We start from the raw sequence: 20,719 nt of genomic DNA, 5'->3' as shown, positions 1-20,719 counted from the left end.
GAGAGAGAGAGAGAGAGAGAGAGTGAGTGTGTAGGGACAGGAAAGAAGACAGCTGGGGACAGAGCCTTGGGGAATTCCCCATCTTCTGGGGTGGGAAAGTGGATAAGCAGCCAGGAAAAGGAGGCAAGCTGAAGCTACCCCCCTTGGCACATACCCCATTAATGAAAAGATATTAGATGGATTTCTGTCTGTTTCCCTTCCAGAACTGTCTGCACAGAAAGTAATTTTTATCTGTCTATCCATGCTTCCTTTTCTGCTGTCTCCACATAAGCCCAGATCCTTCCTCATCCTTCAAAAAACAAGCAAAAAACCTTTTACTTGAGCCTTCCAGGCCCTCAAGCTACGGCCCATGTCTTTTCCCCACCAAAATCCCAGAAGAAGCCTTTTCCACTTGTTTCGGTCTCCTCAGCTCCTATTCACATTGTAGCTCTGGCTTCCCCTCATTTCTCCAAGGTTTCAGTTCTCTCTCAAATGCTGGATCCATTGGCTCTTTCTCAGGCTTCCCATTTCTTACCCTTGAGTTTCCTCTGGACATTGCTAACTCCTTCACCCAGGGTGCCCTCTCCTGGTTGGGTTTCCGACTTGGCTGTCTCATGATCCTCCTCTCATCCCTTCTCCTCCTCAGCTTCTCTGTGGAACTGTCCTCCGTCCAACCATCCGTGGCCTACTCCCAATCTCGTGGGGACCCACACTGCCCCAAGATCCTTGCAGCTCACAGGCTCTCAACCATCACTCTATGCAAATGACTCGCAAGTCTACACAGTCAGCCTCCTCCCTCTCCTGGTCCAACCTCAACTCCCTGCTAGACGGTTCCTCCATAATGTTCTACAGCTTTCCCAATTTCCCCTGCCTGAAACAGAATTCTTCCTCTTTCCCCTAACCTTGCTAACTCACCTCTTTTCTGTCCAGGGCACTCCTGTCCTTCTTGCCACCCCATTTCACATCCCTTCCATGTAATTAGCTTTAACAGCTGTCCCCCAACAAATGCATCTGCCCCTTCTTTTCACTCAGTCTGGGGCCATCCTAATTCAGGACCTTGTTCTCACCTGGATAAATGAAATCACATTCTAATTGACTGCTGGCCTTCCTTCCTTCCTCCTTTCCTCTCTTCCTTCTTCATTTCTTCTTTCCCTCCCTAACTTCCTTCTTCCCTTCCATCTCTCCCTTCTTTCCTTCCTGCTCTTTCCTCTGCAATTCCTATAAACAAGCCCGAACAGAACAACACTCTCCTCAGGTTGCTTTAATGACTTCTAGGGCAAATGACAAATTCTTCCCTTGGATTTTTACCTTCTGGCTTTGGCCCATCTTTGCAGATTTCTTTCCAATTACTTCTCCTCAAGCACTCTATGATTCAGCCAGGCTTACTCTTCCATTCTACCTTCTCCCACCCCCTTTCCACAGGCTGTCCCACCATCATTCTTTCTGGAATCCCTAACCTACTTCAAGGCTCATCTGTCACCTCCTACACAAAGTCTTTCCTTAGAGAAGCTAGGTGGACATGAAGTCCGAAAGACCTGAATTCAAATCCAGGGTTAGACATGCAGGTCCCTTAGCTGTAACCAGAGTCACATGAGCCACCTAATCTGTCTCCCTCAATTTCTACATCTGTAAAATGAGTATAATAATAACACCCACCTCCCAAGGTTGTTGACTGAAATGAGATATTTGTAAAATGCTCTGCAAATATTAAAAACACTTTATAAATACTATTTATTATTGCTATTATTGTTATTATTAATTTTCACATCCCCCCAGTTATGAATGAATTCTTCCATTCCCACCACTGACAGTGGATAGAATGCTTGACGTAAGAGTCAGGAATAGGCAGCTGGTGGCTCAGTAGGTAGAGAGTCAGACCTGGAATTGGGAGTACCTCAGTTCAAATCTAGCCTTAGACACTTCCCAGCTATGTACCTCTGGGCAAGACACTTAACTAACTAAATGCTTAGCCCTTTCCACTCTTCTTCCTTGGAACCTGTCCTTAGTATTTCTTCTAAGGCAGAAGATAAGGGTTAAAAAATAAAGTCAGGAAACACAGAACTTTTTGAAAATTTGCCTCTGACACTTCTTAGCAATGTTATGGGCAAATCATTTAAATTTTCTGAGCCTCGGTTTCCTCATCTTCAAAATGGAGATAACATCTCTTATTGCCCACCTCACAGAATTGTTGAGCGCCTTCAATAAGATAAAGCTTGCTGAAAACCTGTGTCAATGTTACTTATTATTATTTTTATTTTGGATATACTTATCTGTGTCCACATCACATCACTCCCATAGAATGTTAGCTCCTTGAGGACAGGGATTATTTCCTTTCTGTCTCTGTTTACCTGCTTTCTTAGCTTGCATATTAGGAGGCACTTAGTAAAGGTCTATTGACTTGAACTAATTTGGAAGGATGATTAAAGCCAGTCCTAGCCCTGATTCTGAGGACCCTGCTTCTAGCCATCTTTCTGGCTTGATTGCTTTCAGTTGAAGGGAGTTTGGGGCAACTCTAAAGATATTGGCCCCAGAAGCTGCTTTACTGCCTTCCTTGCTGGGTTAACAGTCTGGCATTTTCTCAAATCTCTCTCCTCTCTAGGACAGAATTTTATATTCATAGCAGTAGTGGGGCAAATGTCTTTGTCTCTGTACCTCAGATGAACCAATCGAGTTTTGTTAAAAGCTGCCTATATGCCAGGGAGTGTGCTAGGTGCTGGGGATACAAGAGAAAGATGGAAACAATACTACTCCCACTGAGCTTACATTTTCACTCTTGAGAGAAGCACATAGAAATGTAACCGCGCACAGACACACACACAGCAGGAAAGTAAAGGCTTATACACACACCGGTTTGGGAGGGAGGGTACTACAAGCTGAAAAAGGACCAAGAAAGGGTATTTATACAGAAGATGACAACACTCCAGAGGGCTGAGGAGGAGGGAGCACTTTCAATGAGAGGCAAGGGAGGTACATGGAGATGAAGGCCTGTGAGGACAGCCAAAGGGGTGAGCAGCACAAGGGCTCCTGACTGCTACCTCAAGGCTGCACTCTGCTCAATTTACCTACCTGGTTGCTGGGAATGGAATAAGGTGGGTTGATTTCCACCAAGGATGTAAATGTTTCCAGAAACAAGTCACCGAGGCTCTGGTGGATCACGACATTGGCAGCATTGCGGATGGGAGCGTGGAGTTTCTCCCGAAGCTCACCGTATTCTGTAGAATTCAGTCTGAATAAGAGGAGGGGAAAGGAGTATCATTTCCTCATCCTACTTGTTTAGAAGTTGAAAGGGCCTTTGAAGGAGTCCAATCCAATTCTCTCATTTTACAAATGAGGAAACCATGCTGTGGAGAGTTAAGGGACTTGCTGAGAATCAGGGCTAACAAATGCCAGCATCAGAATTTGAAACCAGGTCCTCTGACTCCAAATCCAGGACCCTTTCCACTATACTACTCACCTCAAATGCAGAACTGTAATGTGAAAATATCATTTATGGGGGCAGCTAGATGACTTAGTGGATTGAAAGCTAAGTTCAGAGACAGGAGGTCCTCAGTTCAAATCTACCCTCAGACATTTCCTACCCATGTGTCCCTAGGCAAGTCAATTAACCCCAATTGCCTAGCTCTTACCTCTCTTCTGTCTTAGAATGAATATATAGCATTTGATTTTAAGTCAGAAGGTAAGGGCATGTTAAAAAAAAGATAAATGTATAGTTTACAATGAAAATCTTTGCATTATGTTTGGCAATGATTCTGACCTGATTCATAATAACAAATATTTTATAGAACACGTATTTTAAGAATACTTCATACTTTGCCACTTGGTTATATGACCTTGTTTTATCCTCTCTGCCTCAGTTTGATCATCTATAAAATGAAGATAAAAATACTTACATTATCTACTTCAGATTTGTGGTGAGGTTATTTGGGGTATAATGATTTGAAGAGGTCACCAGTGAAGAGAGGTGCACCCAGAAAAAGGAAAGGCAAAAGAGAGTCTCTAGGGGCAGCTGGGTAGCTCAGTGGATTGAGAGCCAGGCCTAGAGACAGGAGGTCCTAGGTTCAAATCTGGCCTCAGACACTTCCCAGCTGTGTGACCCTGGGCAAGTTACTTGACCCCCATTGCCTACCCTTACCACTCTTCCACCTATAAGTCAATACACAGAAGTTAAGGGTTAAAAAAAAAAAAAAAAAAAGAGAGTCTCTGCCCTCAAGAAACTCAAAATCTAATGGGGGAAACAATATACAGAGAATTATGTCCAAACAAGGCATAGACAAGATAAATGGAAATAATCAATAGAGGGAAAGCTCTATTGGGAAAGGCTGCCTGTAGAAAGTGGGGCTTCAGCTAAGACTTGAAACCAGGAGGCAGAGATGAGAAAGGACAACATTCTAGGTATGGGGGACAGTCAGAGGAAATGCCAGAGCATCTTGTCCAAGTAAGAGCAAAGGGACCAGTGTTGCTGGATGGAGGACAAAGTGGGGAGGGAAGAGAGGGATGTATAAGGGGGAAAAAGACTGATGAATGGATGACAGGCCTGGGGGATTTCAAGGTCCATTCCACTATGGGCCAGTTCTGATTGGCAGAAAATTCTGCCTCTTTTTCTCTTCCCCCTATTCATTCTAATTTTGTCCTCTGGTACCAAACAGACCAAACTGAATCCTCTTCACACACGATGGCCTTTGGGATACTTAAAAACCTTCAACTGCACCATGCTTGTGTGGGGTGCCCTATATTCTGGATTCCACCTTAAAGTATTATAAAAATGTGTTATCACCGTCTTAACAGACCTAGGACAAGTCACTTTCCTGTGTAGGATGGTGTCACAGGAAAGCATTGGTATTATTGGATTTGGATAGTTCTGTGACCCTGGGCAAGTCACTTATCCTTCCAGAGGCCCTGTTTCCTCACCTATAAAATGGAGACAACACTTGCAATAATTCCTCTTGAGGTGTTGATGAAAATGTTTTACAAACTTCAAAATGTCATACATATGTAAGTTATAATGATGACCATTATTATACCATCGTCTGTCTAAGTCAGAGGATGTAACCTCCCTTATTCTGGACCTCTTCATCCTCTCAGATAGGAACAAAAATGTGCTGTAGGGTATGCCTCTTTTTCAGATCTCTGGGAGAATAATTCATTGTGAGGTGAAACAAAAGTGACAGAAGGAAGCTTGTAGTTTAAAAAAAAATGAACTCTTTCTAGATTTGTGAGAAGCCATTGGTTGCCAGTTGCACTTTAAATTGGATGAGAGAGAACAAATGGATTAGGAGACACAAACTCGGCTAAGAGGGTGAGGATGTGTTTGAGGAAATGAGCTGGGAGAATTATTCTGATTTCCCAGGTAACGGCCTTTAAATCAGACCAAGAGAGGGAAAAAAGCCCTTTCTGCAGGCCCTGATGGATTTTGCTAGGCTTGCTGGTGTCCCTGAGAATCTGCTTTACTAATTCATGGTGCAGCGATAAGGGAAGAATGTTTATAACCAAGTCTATGAGTTTGTTAGAGCTGAGAGCAACTACAATGAATGCTTAATCTTTCCTCAAGCAAATGAAAATGCTGCTAGCATTTCTCTAAACACAGTATTTTCAACAAACTATTTTAAAAAGTATTTTTTAAGGCTTTATTGATTTTGTTTCTCACACAATCATTTCTTGGCAAACCCACAATCCCCCATTGAGCCTTCCCTAACAAGTTAAACAAGTTGGACTGAAGTGAGCTGCATCTGAGAGATAGGCAATGCGCCCTGCCCCTGCACCAAGAGGAAGTCAGGGCCCACAGAAGCACCTTGGTAGAGGAGGCCAGAGGCAGAACTGGGAGAAGACACAGACCTATTATCAATGAGGCTCTGAGGGGCAGAGAATGCCCACGCTGCACCTCACTCCATGCCCCATTGTCTTTTTAATGATGCAGGTGCAGGAGGGACCCTGAAGTACTTTCCTATCGCTGCCCCTCAGTTTTTAATCAAGTGGTGGAGTCCTGTGGCTCACTCCTGCTCCTCATTCCCCATATGAACTTCACAAGTCTCTGCCCTTCTGAGGCCTCATTTTCCCTAAATATTGAAAAGGAATGTTGGACTTTGTGATTTTTCAGGTCTTCCTCAGCTCTGACATCTTGTGTTCTAGGCTGTAATGTCTCGCCTAGATCTGACATTCTAAGGAGGGATATGGCTCTGCCAATCCACATTCTGTCCCATTTCACTCCAGCACACTAGAATCCTAGCTATCTCCACATCTTGGAGAAGAGACAGGAAGAGCCTCAGAGACTCACTCATAGGCTCTACTCCCTTGGTAGGGTCTTTATTAAGACAACAGATTCCTAGGAGTGGGGTCAAAATGATGACATTTATACTTTATCTGCTTGGGTTAGGAAATTAAAATGAAGCTGGCTACCTCGGTCCTTAGGGTACTTTCTACTCCAGTATACACACAGTCTTGCTAAGTATTGCATCTGCTACAGTCACTGACCTGTGCTGGGGCACAGAGCCTTTGGAGACCATTTAGTCTAAACTCTTGCCCTGCTCCGTCACAAAGTGAATTCTTGGCAAAGTTGGAACTAAAACCCAGGCCTCCTGAGTAGATTCAATCCACATCACTGTTAGCCTACCAGCAGCTAGAATTCTAGTTGGTGATGGGCCAGCTCCCTGGTACACAGCAGGAAGGGCTGTGCTTGGGGAGCATCAGCACAAGAGCAAGGATGTCCTTGGCAGAGCCCCAGGAGGGGCAGAGGCTCTTCACTATTTGTGCCACTGACCCCACAGGCAGTCTCGTGAAACCCATAGATGCCCTCTCAGAAGAATTCTGTATGGCCTATATTCAAAATTGAATGCTGAATTTAGTTAGAAGTAAGTACAGATTTGCCCCCATCTAATTTCTCAGGCACTCTGAAATCTCTCTGTGGGCCCTTGAGGGGGAGGACTCTCCCACAATGCAAAGAGTCTGACCTTTCACTTTACATAAAAAAGTTCAACTGATTTGCAAGGGTGGTTTCTATATTTAAGAGATACTTCCCTGGTACCCCAGGGACTTACCTGAACTTCCCAAGAGGGCACCTAGGAGATGAGGCTCCTCCTTCAAGGATTACTAGAAAGAAGGGGGCATGTTGATGGTAGAGATAAGAAAGCTCAGGGGTGAAATGAAAGCTAGGTGCAAGTACCTGAGGGGATATCATGGGAAAGGAAGAGGAGCCTTGTTTGACTTGGGCACGAGGGTAGAATCTGGGAATAAGATACAGAGGTGGGTTTTGGTACAATGTAGGGAAATACTTCCTAATGATGACTATTGTCCCAAAGTGGAATGTGCTGCCGTAGGAGGCAGTGAATTCTCGATCACTGGAGGTCTCCCAGCAGTGGCTACGTGATTCTTGGTTGAGGATGATGTCCAAAGGATTTCATTTCAGGTATGGGTTGTATTAAATCTGGGCCCTTAACCTGGGTCTGAGAATTTGCACCCTCACGCACATATGTGTATAATGTTTACATTTTGATAACTGTATTTCAATAGAATTGATTCCTCTGGAATCCTGTAATTTCTTTTACACATTTAAACCATGATTCTCAAAAAGGGTCCATGATACACAAAGGGTGAAGAACTCCTGGATGAGATGGTCTCTGAGAGTCTGATCCTGTTATCCACTGTGCTTAGGGATCACAGGGGAAGAAAGAGATAGACCAGAAGATCCCTGCCCTCACAGAGCTCATAGTTTAATGGGGTAGATGGCACATGAAAAGAATATAAGGAAGTAAAGAAATCAAATGGAACAAAGGTAGCTTGGTGGCACAGTGGACAGAGAGCATTGGACCTGGAATCAAGAAACCCTAAGTTCAAATCAAGCCTCAGATACTTCTTATCTGTGTGACCTCAAGCAAGTCATTTAACCTATTTGCCTCTGTTTCTCCAACTGTAAAATGGGGATAATAATAGCACCTACCTGTCAGGATTGTTGTGAGAAGCAAATGAGATAATCTTTGTAAAATGACTGGCATATAGGAGGCACAGAAATGCTATTATTATTATAATCAGTGCTGGAGGAATTCAGGGGGTGGGGTATCAGAAAAGTATTTCTTGGGAGGTGAGGATTGATGTCAGTTAGACAGAACTGAGGGGTCGGGGAGGGAATTCTAAATGTGAGAAAATAACAGAAATAAAGGTGAAAATGAATTTCACCACACACTGCCCTTCTGTTCAGGCCCAGCTCAAATGTCACTTGGGGCCTGAAACCTTCTGAACCCCCAAGGCTTTTAGCCTCTTGGAACCTTCAGAGCTCTTGGGTTTTGCCTCTCTTAGGGTACCATCATATTTGCCACATGTTAGCTAGTTAGTCTCCTGGAGTTCTGGGGTGTTCCCTCTAAGGACTCATCATAGTTCTGGGGATCTGGGGTTTCTAATGATCTTGCTAGACCCTGCCTGGTTGGCAGGGCTTGAGGCCTCAACCCAGCCATAAACCATGCAACTAAATGCAAAGAAGTTCATCTTGACAACAACTCATGAGGCCCTGCACTGAGATGGTAATTCTCTGAATGTGCCAAGTTTCACAAGGTGCATGCGCCATGAAACTGCATGTTATTACAGATAAAAGGAAATGAATAAATGATTTTGTGAGGTATATATTTTACCCAGAATACAAAGTATGCTAAAATATGTAATTAGTGTGTGCAAATAAGTGGGTATAAAATTAATAAAACCTGCCTCTAACACAAAAAAGTGGGAACATCAGACCTTGAATTCAAAGAACTCAACTCAACAATGTGTGGGTCTCCTGATTCTCCTAGTGTTGCCTGCTTAAAATGTGCAGATACTGTGTTATGGAAATTTGGGGGTCCTTGAACTACGTTTCCCATGAGCCCACTGGCTTCCTGTCTTATGTGATGATGCAGAAGTTATGTAATGACATAGATAGGAGGATAAAATCAAGTGGCTAGACTTGCACTTCCTCTTGGTTCTCTATCCACTATGGAGGCGGCAGGCAAGGGCGTGTTTTTTTTAAAACTTACTTAGCTAGTATGGCAAGTGGCCTCATTTCCTAATGGCTACTAATAAATCTATAAAAACCATAATATTTTTAAAGATGTCCTTTTTATATTCATTTTCCTATAAGTTTATTTTTCCTTTACTTACATTTTTGCACATAAGTCTTTGACATTTTATATTTCATCCACAAATTATTTTTCTTTTTTTCTTTATTTGGATTTTTTGTTTTGTTTTTTGGATTTCTTTTGATAATTGACTCATATACCCCCATAACTCACCATGTATCCTTAGCTGATCTGGTTGTTGGTCTTTACCCTCTTCCGGGGGAAATATGTTATTAATTCTCCTCAGAGGGGATGTATGTATGTATTATAATCTATAATGTAAAGTTCAAATTCTTTTGAGAGTAATCCAGCTCTAGTTTACAGACTCCTTGAGGACCCAAAACAGGGCCTGCACATGGAGGAGAATCAGGATTTGGTAAGTCTTGAACGGGGCCTTGTTCCTCTGTCTTCTGGCCCATCCTCTCTGAAGTGTCTGCCTGAGCTGGGAAGGGCTGAGATAATATTCCACTATTTTCAGAATGAGAGAGAGGATGAGGTGGAAAAATTGCTATAGTTCATAGGGCTTCACCAAGAACACCAGGGAAAAAAAAACCAAGAGCATAAAAATGGCCCAATTGTAGAGAGATCCTCCCTACAAGGACTAATTAGCCCATCCCTTGTTTCCCCTCTTTCCTGGAGCTCCCACAGAGCAGGCCTCTCTAGTGTGCTCAAGGGGGGCTGCCAATAATAACAGTCTAGATTCCTGAGTTCACTGCAGTTTAGAGAGGTCACAGGGGTAGGGGAACAAAGGGGAGACTAGATCTGAACCCAGGTCCTATGATTCCAAATTCAGAGCTCTTTCCATTGAACCTTGTGACTTCCAATGTTGCTGTGTGCAGGTGTGTATGAGTGTGCTCCCCTCCTCCTAACTAGTTCTAAGTAATTAATGAATACCATCAAGCCTATTTATTAAACACCCACTATGTGCCAGGTACTGTACCAAACATTGAAGACACAAATAAACACAAACATTGTCAAAGCTTTCCTTCAACTGTGACTCTGTGACGCTTCTTCTCGGAGTGTGGGGTGGTCACGTCCCAGGCTCTAAAACACTAGCAGAAAGCAATGTCTGGCAGATCCTGCCAGGTTGGACCACCTTTGGGCAAAGGCTCTGGGATGGACTCTGTGCCTATTGTATTAGGACAGAGGCTAGCTGGAGGCATAGAGAGGATCATCATCAGGAAGCTGGCCAACACAATGAACCCATGTACACAAGGGGGAGGGCCTGCAACGTGGGAAGGAACACCCACTCTGGTGAAACCACAGATACCCTGGAAACATGAGATTATTACTGTTCTATCACTCCATCAAGCCCTGAAGGTCTGCTTTCTAGGCACAGTTTTATTTTCCTCAGATCATTCCTATTCCCTAGGATGGCTGCCCCAACAGGGAGAGGAAGCCAAAAATTCCCTTAACCCCCTGTGGATAGACTTGGAATCAAGAAGCACTTGGGTGCAAATCCTGATTCTGAAACTTTTGAGCTGTGTGATCTTAAACAAGTCATTTAATCTCTTTGAGTCTTGGTTTCCTCATTTGTAAAATGGGGTTAATTATGCCTGCAGTACCTTCTTTATAGGTCTGTTGTACTCTGCAGACTTTAAGGAGCTTTATAAATAGGGGAGGTGCTAGTAAATGTTTAACAATTGGCTCTCTGGGAAAAAATGGACATGCAATATACTTTTAAGATGAATTGGCATTATTAACATTTTTCCATCCTTTTTTTAAGTCTAGACAATTACCCTTATTTGTAGTATTTGCTGAACTGCATTGTGAAAATACTCATTCAGGGGGCAGCCAAGTGACTTCGTGGATTGAGAGCCAGACCTAGAGACAGAAGGTCCTAGGTTCAAATCTGGCCTCAGACACTTCTTAGCTGTGTAACTCTGGGCAAGCCACTTAACCCCCATGCTTAGCCCTTATGGCTCTTCTGCCTTGGAACCAATATACATTATTGATTCTAAGACAGAAAATAAGAGTTAAAAAAAATGTTTATTCTAAGGGCAGCTAGGTGGCTCAGTGGATAGAGAGCTAGGCCTGGAGTCAGTAGGTCCTACATTCAAATTTGACCTCAAATCATTTCCTGGCTGTGTGACCCTGGATAAGTCACTTAACACTCATTGCCTGGCCATTATTGCCTTGGAACAGGTACTTAGTATCAATTCTAAGACAGAAAGTAAGGGTTAAGAAAAACAAACAAAAAGAAAATGCTCATGTTAATAACCTGACAACCTCACTCCAGGACACCTCTGCTTACAAACTCTAATGTTATTACTGTCATTATCATTAAAGTCAAGGAAGGTTCTGTGGATAAGTCAACCAGGAGCTCAGCACAGAAGGCTGGTCAGTGGGTGGCAAATTATTTGGGCTAAAATAACTCAGGAAGGACAGGTGAGGCAGGACAGTGTAGGAGGAAACATTTGGGAGCCAGATTCAGGGCCTAGTTCTGATACAATATGTGCCTATGGGCAGGTAATTTAATAATTCTGAACCTTAGTTTCTTCCTCCACAAAATGGACATAGTAATATCTATACTACTGACTCACAGATTGTTGTTGGGAAAGCACTTTTCAAAGTGCCTAAGTTAGGTGAGCTATTACCACTAAGGTATCAATCTGTTAGTCAATCAGCCTTTATTAAGTACCTACTATGTGCCAGTCATTGTGCTAAGTGTTGGTGTGGAGAAATTGTGATCCACATTGTTGTGGTACCTTATACATTTCTTGAAGATAAAATCACAAACATTTATTTATTTGTTTGTTTGTTTATTTATTTGTTTGTTTGTTTATTTAAAGCCCTCACCTTCCTTCTTGGAGTCAATACTGTGTATTGGCTCCAAGGCAGAAGAGTGGTAAGGGTAGGCAATGGGGGTCAAGTGACTTGCCCAGGGTCACACAGCTGGGAAGTGTCTGAGGCTAGATTTGAACCTAGGACCTCCCGTCTCTAGGCCTGACTCTCAATCCACTGAGCTACCCAGCTGCCCCAGAATTTCAATCATTTTAAAAGAAATTCAAAACCAATTTGGGGCCTAGATTACTTTCTCATAAACTAGATTTGTTCATGGCTTTTGGGCTGGCCAAAATATAGCCAAGCTCAATGTGATATATCCCTATCAATTTCATCTGAAAATGGTGATGTATTAATCAATATAAAAGAGATCAGATTAAATATTGCTTGTTTCCAGGGGCCAGAGCTAGAAGCACAAATCAGAAGCCACAGAGAGGCATACTTCAGTTTAAAAGAAGGATAAACTTCTTAGGAGACAGAGTTGTAGGGAATGGGCTGCCTTGGGAAGCAGGGAGTGCCCTATCAAAAGCAGAGGCTGGGCTAGCACTAGTCAGGGGCAGAGCCTTTGAAATCTAAGTTCAGTCTCTGCAAGTCTACAAGGAAAAGAACTTACCGAATGTCGAAGGCTTTGATGAGGGGATTGATGCTGGCCACTCGGATGGTAAGGAATTGGACAGGCAGATTGGAGTCTGGTGAGAGCTCGTGCTGACGAGAATCGGTCACCGTCAGGTGGATGTCCTGCTGCTGAGCCACATGAATGTGATAAGTGGTCACCTTCATCACCCAGGTGTCTGTCACAATTACCCGAGCACCTGGAGCCCCTGTGGCAAACTTGTCAATGCGTCGGAACTCTGTGTTGATGGAGGACGCCACTGCTCGCCAGCCTGACTGTGGGAGGGCGTGGAGCGCCAGAGTCCTGGCTAATGGGTGGCGATCCCATCTCTTTCGGGACCAGTAGTAAGCAATGGTGCAGGTAATGGTGGGGAAGGACACTGAGAGTAGAAGGAACAGCTTCCAGCCTTCTGGAGCCTGGTTAAAATAATAGAGCTGCTTTTCTGAAGCTGCAAAGCACATGCCGAGGTAATACCCTGCAAAAAGCAAACGAAGATTCAGCTTGTAGGAGACAAGGAACAAAGGTATTTCATAACTTCGTAAGGACTCTGCTTGGATGGGAACCCACAAATTTACTTGCTCTCTCTGGTGCTGCAGGAAGCTTCAATGCCTTCCATAATTCAATTCAACAAATGTTTACTACAGACTTCTTTAGAGAATGAAAGGACGTCAAAGACTAAAGAAGACATAGTAGAGGCTCTCAAGAAATTCAGTCTAATGGATTAGGTAACCAAATGAGTGTTTCTGAACAGTAATATTGGGATTGTGCTTATAAGATCAATAATAATGACAGTCCTCCATTAAACAACTGAGGATCATAAATAGTTGAAAAGAATCAACTCCCTCATTTCATAGATGGGGAAACGGAGGCCCGGAGGGCTGTAGAGACCTGCCCAAAGGTTACATAGCATGAAGGGAGGAATTAGGATTCAAAGCTAGATCAGCTGACTTTCATCCTTAGTACTTCTCAAAATCCTCCTGCAGGGGCCAGCTGGGTAGCTCAGTGGATTGAGAGCCAGGCCTAGAGACAGGAGGTCCTAGGTTCAAATCTGGCCTCAGATACTTCCCAGCTGTGTGACCCTGGGCAAGTCACTTGATCCCCCCTTGCCTAGCCCTTACCACTCTTCTACCTAGGAGCCAAGACAAAAGGTAAGGGTTTAAAAAAAAAAAAAAAGTCCTCCTGTGGACGTGACTCATCCTGGATTGTGGAAGGCCATGGGCCACTGCTCACACTCTAGAACAGTGATGGGCAAACTATGGCCTGCGGGCCAGATGAGCCCCCTGAAATGTTCTATCCAGCCAAGGGACATTATTCCTAATCTGATGAATACAATGAGTAGGATACAATACAATGAAACTTCTAAAGAGAAGCCTTGGAAACAGACCGACAGATGAGCATTTCCTTTTCTTTGGCCCCCTCTTTAAAAAGTTTGCCCATCACTGCTCTAGAAGGTTTAAGTTGCAAAGATTTCAAAGCCTGGCAGGAGGACAAGTAGTCAGCAGGTCATCCAGCAGGGTCATCAGCAGCAGCTGCATAAATGTTCTGGTCTCATCAACTGTAAAGATGGTTTACTAAATCATGGATCTGCACAGGTAGAAGGAGGATCCCTAGTGATAAAAAAAAGATCTTGGAAAACCAAAAGGTTGATGTGAATAAGCAATAATGTTAATTTTTGTGGGGCACACTGGAGCTCTAGGGTTAAAATTTGGCCTCAGACACTTCCTAGCTGTGTGACCCTGGACAAGTCACTTAACCCCCATTGCCTAGCAAGTGATGCTACTAACTGAGGCATCAATTTCTTCATCTGTAAAATGAGGACAATCCCTGCTTACAATGACTCTGTCTACCTTCCTGGCTCACTTTTTTGTGGGTTTTTTATTTCAATCTGTAATTTTGTTAGCATTGGGACCTCCCTCTTGTAGAAACCACTTCTGTGGATGCAGACCAGCAACAGTATAGTGTTGTGGGGAAAGGGCCTTTGACAAAACTGAATTCAAAACCCAAAATGGATACTTGAACAAATGAAGGAATGAAAAAGCCTCTAGGAAGTCCCTACCATGGGCTATGCTTTGTGCTAAAGGCTGGGGATACATATACAAAGGAACCCAGTCCTTCCATTTAAGAGGCTTAATACCAACAAGGGAAACAACCAACACTGGCAATCTCTAGCTAGAGAAGTCATCAGGATGGTGAAGCTGGACCAGAGAGGAATAGACTGACACTTCTCGTCTAGAAACAAGAGCAGAGTTGTGGTTCCAGAACTGGAGGGGAGGTTGGGGCTGGGCAGCCAGGTGGCTCAGTGGAGTCAGACCTGAACACAGGAAGTCCTGGGTTCAAATTTGACCCTAAACACTTCCTAGCTGGATAACACCAACTAAGTCACTTAACACCAATTGTCTAGCCCTTACTGTTCTTATATCTTGGAACCATCACTTCAATATAGATTCTAAGGCTGAGTATAGGTTGTTTATTTTTTTTAATGGAGGTGAGAGATGAGAACAAGGAAGGCAGTAAGGAAGGTATTCTAGAACTGGCACTCTTGCATGGGACCTGAGGTCACTGGTGTTGTGGAGGATGTGACCATAGGGAAGGTTTAATTGAACTGTTTGATATGGGGCAAGTTACCTCTCCCCTCTGGGCCTGTTTCCTTATTGGTAAAATGAGTTTACAGCCTTCTAGAGCCACTAAATCTATAATCTTATTAACATACTCAATTGATTGAATTCAACAAGCATTTATTAAGTGACTACTATAAACTAGGGGCAGTTAGATGGCATAGAGTGATGGGCCTGGAATCAAGGCTTCCCCAGCTCAAATCTGGCCTCAGACACATACTAGCTATGTGCCTTAAGCAAGTCACTTAACTCTGTTTGCCTCAGTTTCCTCATCATAAAATGAGGTGGAGAAGGAAACTGCAAACTCTAGTCCCACTGCCAAGAAAAACCCAGATGGGATCACAAAGAATTGTCGCACCTGAACAACAGCATGGACTAGGAACTCTGCTGGTAGCTAGAAATACAAAAAATAAAAACGAAACCTTCCCTACCGTAAAAGGCCTTCCATGCACCCAGGCAAATAAGTACAAAATGTATTCAGATATGGGGGAAGCACTAGAAATACAAATATAAAGCAATATGGTGGGCAGGAGGGTGGAGGTGGGGGGGGGGGGAACACTAACCAGAGGAAGAATGAAGGATATAGTCTTGTATAGGAGGTAGGACTTCAAGTGACCCTTCTAGGGAGCTAAGAGGGAGAATATTTTCAGCAAGGTGGACAGGCTTTGCGAAGGCATGAAAATGTTGTATTTAAGGAACAGGAAACAGGCAATCTGAATGGAAGTGTAGAGGATATGAAGGGAAGCAGCATGTAAAGTTTGGAAAAGTTGGGCATTAAAGGTCAAAAGGGGGAGTTGCTATTTTATCACAGAGGCAATGGGGAGTCTCTGAAGCTTCTTAAGCCAAGGAGTAAATGCCATGGTCACACATGCCTGTAATTCAGTCTTAGAGACTTGTTGGGGGCACAGAGAAGAAAGATTACTTGAAGAGTACAGGGTCATGCAGCTAGTGTGACCTTCCTCTCCCATCATGGCCCTTTCATTACCTACCCTACATTACACAGCTAGTATTACTGACAGTTTGCTATCTATCCATTGGCTTGTAAGAATCAAACGGAATCACATCGATCTACAAAGTGCTATATAAAAATTCAACTTAATTTTACTAATATTAACTAAGTACCCATGATGGGGAAGGCCCTGGGCTCAGTGCTGGGGAGTAGGGATGGAAAGATGAACAAGAACATAGTCCCTGCCCTCAAGAAGCTTAGAACATCATGAAGGGGATGGCAAAGGACAGAACCAGACAAATAGGAAATATGCAGAAGAAGGGTCCACTTTCCTCAGACTAGGCTTCTGGTGGGAGGTGGCACCTGAGCTGAGCCAGGAAGAAAGAGTTCTTAACTGGCTTTTATCTTTCTCTATCTCTGAACCCATCCCTTTGTACCCTTTCTACTCTGTACCCAGATAAGAGTGCTCCTCAAAAATCTCCCTTAATCTCCCTTCACTTAATACCATCAAACCTCTTAATCTGAGTAATTTTTATTTGGGGGGGGGGTCCTTTTCCAAATGTTATTTTTCTTTGTCTCCTTCCTCATTTCTTTTACCATCTAGGTAGGCTATTCTCAAAAAGATTACTCCCTTTTTATGGGCTCTTTACATGTTCATTCTTAATCCCCTCATTAATGGAAGAGCTTTTGGAAGACAAAAGTTTTTCTCCCTCCTGTCTCATTCCTCTTTTAATTAGTACATTGGCAAACTATGCTCAAACCTTCCTTCTCCCTCTTTTTCTTTCCTTAATTGCTATGTTTGTTTCTGTTGTACATTGTTCTGGAAAGTCTTCTTCCTAGAAACAGTTATTCATGGACAAGGCAGTAATTGTGCTGTTGGGATCACTTTATATCCTGAATCATTAAACCCCCTCCCTTAACATAGATAGTATTTATCCCTTCTAGAGAAAGAAAGGATATCCATTCTCTAGATTAGGTAGTCTTTTTCCAGTATGGGCATGTTGTAGTTCTTAGAGTCTATTTTTTTATTCTATAAATTTTATTTTGACTTCCCTGGACAAGTACATATATTCAACTGGGGCAAACACACAAGAAATTAAAATAAGAAATTGAAGGGATGCCCATCCATTGGGAAATGGCTGAACAAGTTGTAGTATATGACTGTGTTATAAGAAATGACAAGGAGGAAAGTTTCTGAAAAAACTGGGAAGACTTCCATGAACTTGATGAAAACTGAAGTGAGAAGAACCTGGCCATTGTACGCAATAACAACAATATTGTGAATGACTTTGCTATTCTCAGCAATACAAAGTTCTAAAACAATTCTGAAGGACAGGATGAAAAATGTTATCTACTTTCAGAGAAAGAACTGATGGAGTCTGAATGAAGGCTAAAGCATAATTTTTTTACTTTTTTTTCCCAGTGTGGCCAACATGGAAATATGCTTTTGCATGATTTCACATGTAAAATTAATATCACATTCTTGCCTTCACAATGGGTAGGGATGAGTGGAAGGGAGAATTCAGAAATAAAAAAAATTTTAATGTAAGCTTTAAGAATAATAAACTTTTTAAAAATAAATGAAAATAAGAAAAAGTAGCATATGCTCAAATAAATAAGGACTCAGATATGATTGTACCTGTAAGGTGGTGGATAGAACCCTGGGTCTAGAGTCTGGAAGATCTGAATTCAAATTCAGTCTCAGATATTTACTGGCTGGGTGACTTTGGTTAAGTAATTTAATCTATTTGCCTTAATTTCCTCTAATGTAAACTGGGGATAATAATAGCTCCTACCTACAAGGGTGGTTGTGAATTTAAAATAATATTTACAAAGCTCTCTGCAAACGTTAAAGTACTATATAAATACTACTTATTTTTATTACTGTTAAGTCCATTCCCAGAAATCTACATATTGACTTTATTTATATATTTTGTTCTGACTCATGTCACTTCCAGTAATAAATACTTTCCAATAAAAATAGTCAAGTGAAGCCATAATAAAGTGATTTTGACTGACTATATATATAGTAGTTTAAAGATTTTTTAACAGAAAGGAAGTATATCTGGAATACAGTAATCTGACTTTCCTTCATTCTCCTTCATTGAATTTATTTGTACATATGTATTCTTTCCTCCTCGGATTAATTATAAACTCCTTCAGGGGAAGGGATTTATAATAATGTGTCATTTTTCATCTCTGTATCTTCCTCTGTGACCTTGCACATGGCAGGAATATTATAAATGTTGGTTAACTGGAATTGAAGAGTTAACTAAGGCCCAAAGTAGGTGCCTAATAAATGTTGAATGTTTCATAGGCTTTATTGATTTAGCCCTGGGAGGGGAAGAGCCTCCTCATTTGACCTCTGCCTCCTCGCTTCAGCCAACTCACCTACATTCTGCGGAGCCCATTCACCTCCCAACTCCTAGGTAGACTGGACCACTGCCCTCTGGGGGACCTTAAACACCTCGCGGGTTCCCCAAGTCACACTGCGGGGGGAGGGGGAAGGGGGGGCGTTTCCGTGCGCGCAAGCCCGTCCCCGCCCCACAGCGTATACACTGCACGTCCCACAGGTTGACCGCCCCCTCCAGGAGAGTAGGGGATTACTTTAAGGCGGGGTCTCTTGCCCAGCCCAGGGTGCCAGCTGCGAAGGCGGGGAAGGGTAAGCCCTCTGGCCAGACGAGAGCAACGACTCCAAGGGGGGCGAAGAGACCTGTCCACGATCACGCAGGGGGTAGCGCCGGCCTCACTCACCCAGCGGCAGCAGCGAGTGGACCAGCATGGTGACCGTGGTCCTGCGCAGGTGGTACTGGACGAAGGCCACGTCCTCGATGCCCAGCCAGCCGGACAGCAGATTCTGCACGGTCAGCCCTGCCGAGTGGAACTCGTTGGGCGTGAAGACGAAGCAGACGGAGAACACGATGTACGCCAGGGTGAAGGTCACCTCGGGGCTGTCCATGCTGGCCCGCCGGGCAGCAGCTGGCCCCCCGGGGAGCCAGCCCAGCCCGGCCGGGTGCCGAGGGTCCGAGGGAGCGTCGGCGGAACGAGGCCGGAGAAGTGGCGGCACCCAGCCCCGCCCCCACAGGGACCGCCTTTCCTGGTCGCGGGGACCGCTGGGAAATGTAGTTTTCAAACCCCGCCGTTCCCAGACTCTCTCCCTCTGGGGTCAACTGGAGGTATAGCTTCTGCTTTTCGCAGGAGCTTTGTGGTGGGAGACCCGGCTCCACCGGTTCTCTGTTCTGGACATATTAACTAGCACTTAGAGGGGTCCGCCTGCAAGCCCCAATGTTTGCATTAGATAGCGCCAATGGTCTGGTACAAAAAAAGATCGAGGAGCTTCAACCATCGAATGTCAAGACCACCGCAAAAAAAAAAAAAAGAGGGAAAGGTCTCATCAATTCAAGGAACAGTCGAGGCCTGAAGTGCCTGTCCCACCTGGGGCAGAACCAGGACAGATCCAGGGTTCTGTCCAGCACAAGCAAGCCAGCTTAAAAGACAGAGCTGCCCCTATTCTTAAAGCTATATGTTATATGTATGCATGTGTGTATATATACATACTATATAGCATAAGGTGCAACTACAACACACGTGTAAAGTGTAAATACACACATGTATGTGTATAGCCATGGACTGGTGAAATAACAGAAAACCCTGATGTACCCTTATTTATAATGTGAATAAAAGGGTGGAAAAAAGAACTCCATCTCTGGTCAGAAATAAAGATGGGGGTGGGGGGAAGGTGATAGTCCTGCTGAGGTAGAGCCTGTTCTGAGGTCCTGTTCTATGGTGAAGACAGTGCTGGCTTTGGAACTAGATGAACTGGATTTGAATCTCTCCTCAGATATTTGCCCCCTATAAGGTGACGAAGAAGTCATGACTTCACTGAGCCTTATCTGGAAACCCAACTGAGAGGACCATTGTGAGAAAAGTGTTTTGTAAATCTTAAAGTATTGTCAATGGGAAAAACACTCATTACTATCAAAGTAGTTATAATTGAACAAGTCTTTAATCAGGACAAGGGAGACAGTGCTCATGGGACACAGAACACGGAGCCACTGTTCTATGGTGGGAAAGACACCAATGATGGGAATATCTACTGAACTGCAAACTCAAGGGCTAAATATACCATAGGGAGTATATGAGAGAAGGACAATTGGTTAGAGGCTACAGAAAGAGGATGTAGTTAGTGGCTAGAATACCTGGGAGCAGCCTAGATACAATAAGAGAAACTAAGAAGACAAAAAAAAGTACTAAAGATTTTATTATATCTCCAGAGAGATGTATAAAGGTTTCATAAAACCAAGTTGTCTTTTCCCTCTTCTGGTTATAGTCATTGACCATAGCAAGGAAAGGGAGGCTGTTACCTACCAAGTGACCCTGAGTTGTCCTCTGCTCTTTTACCAATGGTAGAAAGGAGTCAAGAGGCCTCCTGATACCTGCAATTGGCTCCTGGGAGGACTCCCCTTCAGCAGACACACTGACAGCCAGAAGATGGGTACTCAGCTTCAGCAATATCTTAGGACAGAAAAAGCTACCCCATTTCCCACAGTCTATTATGTCTCTCAAGTTTTGGGTTCTGAGGTGGACTTCAGTAACCTTTTTGTAGTTGTGTCCTTTGCAATAGACAGGTTCTCTCTCACATAGTTTCATTGCTGGAAAAGAAAATGAGAAATCTAGAATCAAATTTTCAAACAGGAACTGATTG

General features: G+C 43.5%; 1 protein-coding gene across 2 annotated transcripts in view; it reads right to left on the bottom strand.

Moving 5' to 3' along the window:
- Positions 1-19,072, bottom strand: part of TMEM129 (transmembrane protein 129, E3 ubiquitin ligase) — a 24,288-nt gene extending 5,216 nt beyond the window's left edge. For both annotated transcript variants that reach the window (XM_044680722.1, XM_044680723.1), the window contains exons 1-3: positions 18,769-19,072; positions 12,451-12,925; positions 3,046-3,205 (exon numbers count right to left, since the gene is read on the bottom strand). In XM_044680722.1, the coding sequence (XP_044536657.1) occupies positions 3,046-3,205; positions 12,451-12,925; positions 18,769-18,973 (840 nt within the window). In that variant the 5' untranslated portion in view covers positions 18,974-19,072. The remainder of the gene's footprint in view (positions 1-3,045; positions 3,206-12,450; positions 12,926-18,768) is intronic.
- Between the last annotated feature and the right edge of the window lie 1,647 nt (positions 19,073-20,719).

This window comes from Gracilinanus agilis, chromosome 6, assembly GCF_016433145.1.
Source record: "Gracilinanus agilis isolate LMUSP501 chromosome 6, AgileGrace, whole genome shotgun sequence".
Lineage (NCBI taxonomy): Eukaryota > Metazoa > Chordata > Mammalia > Didelphimorphia > Didelphidae > Gracilinanus > Gracilinanus agilis.
This window is presented reverse-complemented; position numbering and strand designations above follow the sequence as displayed.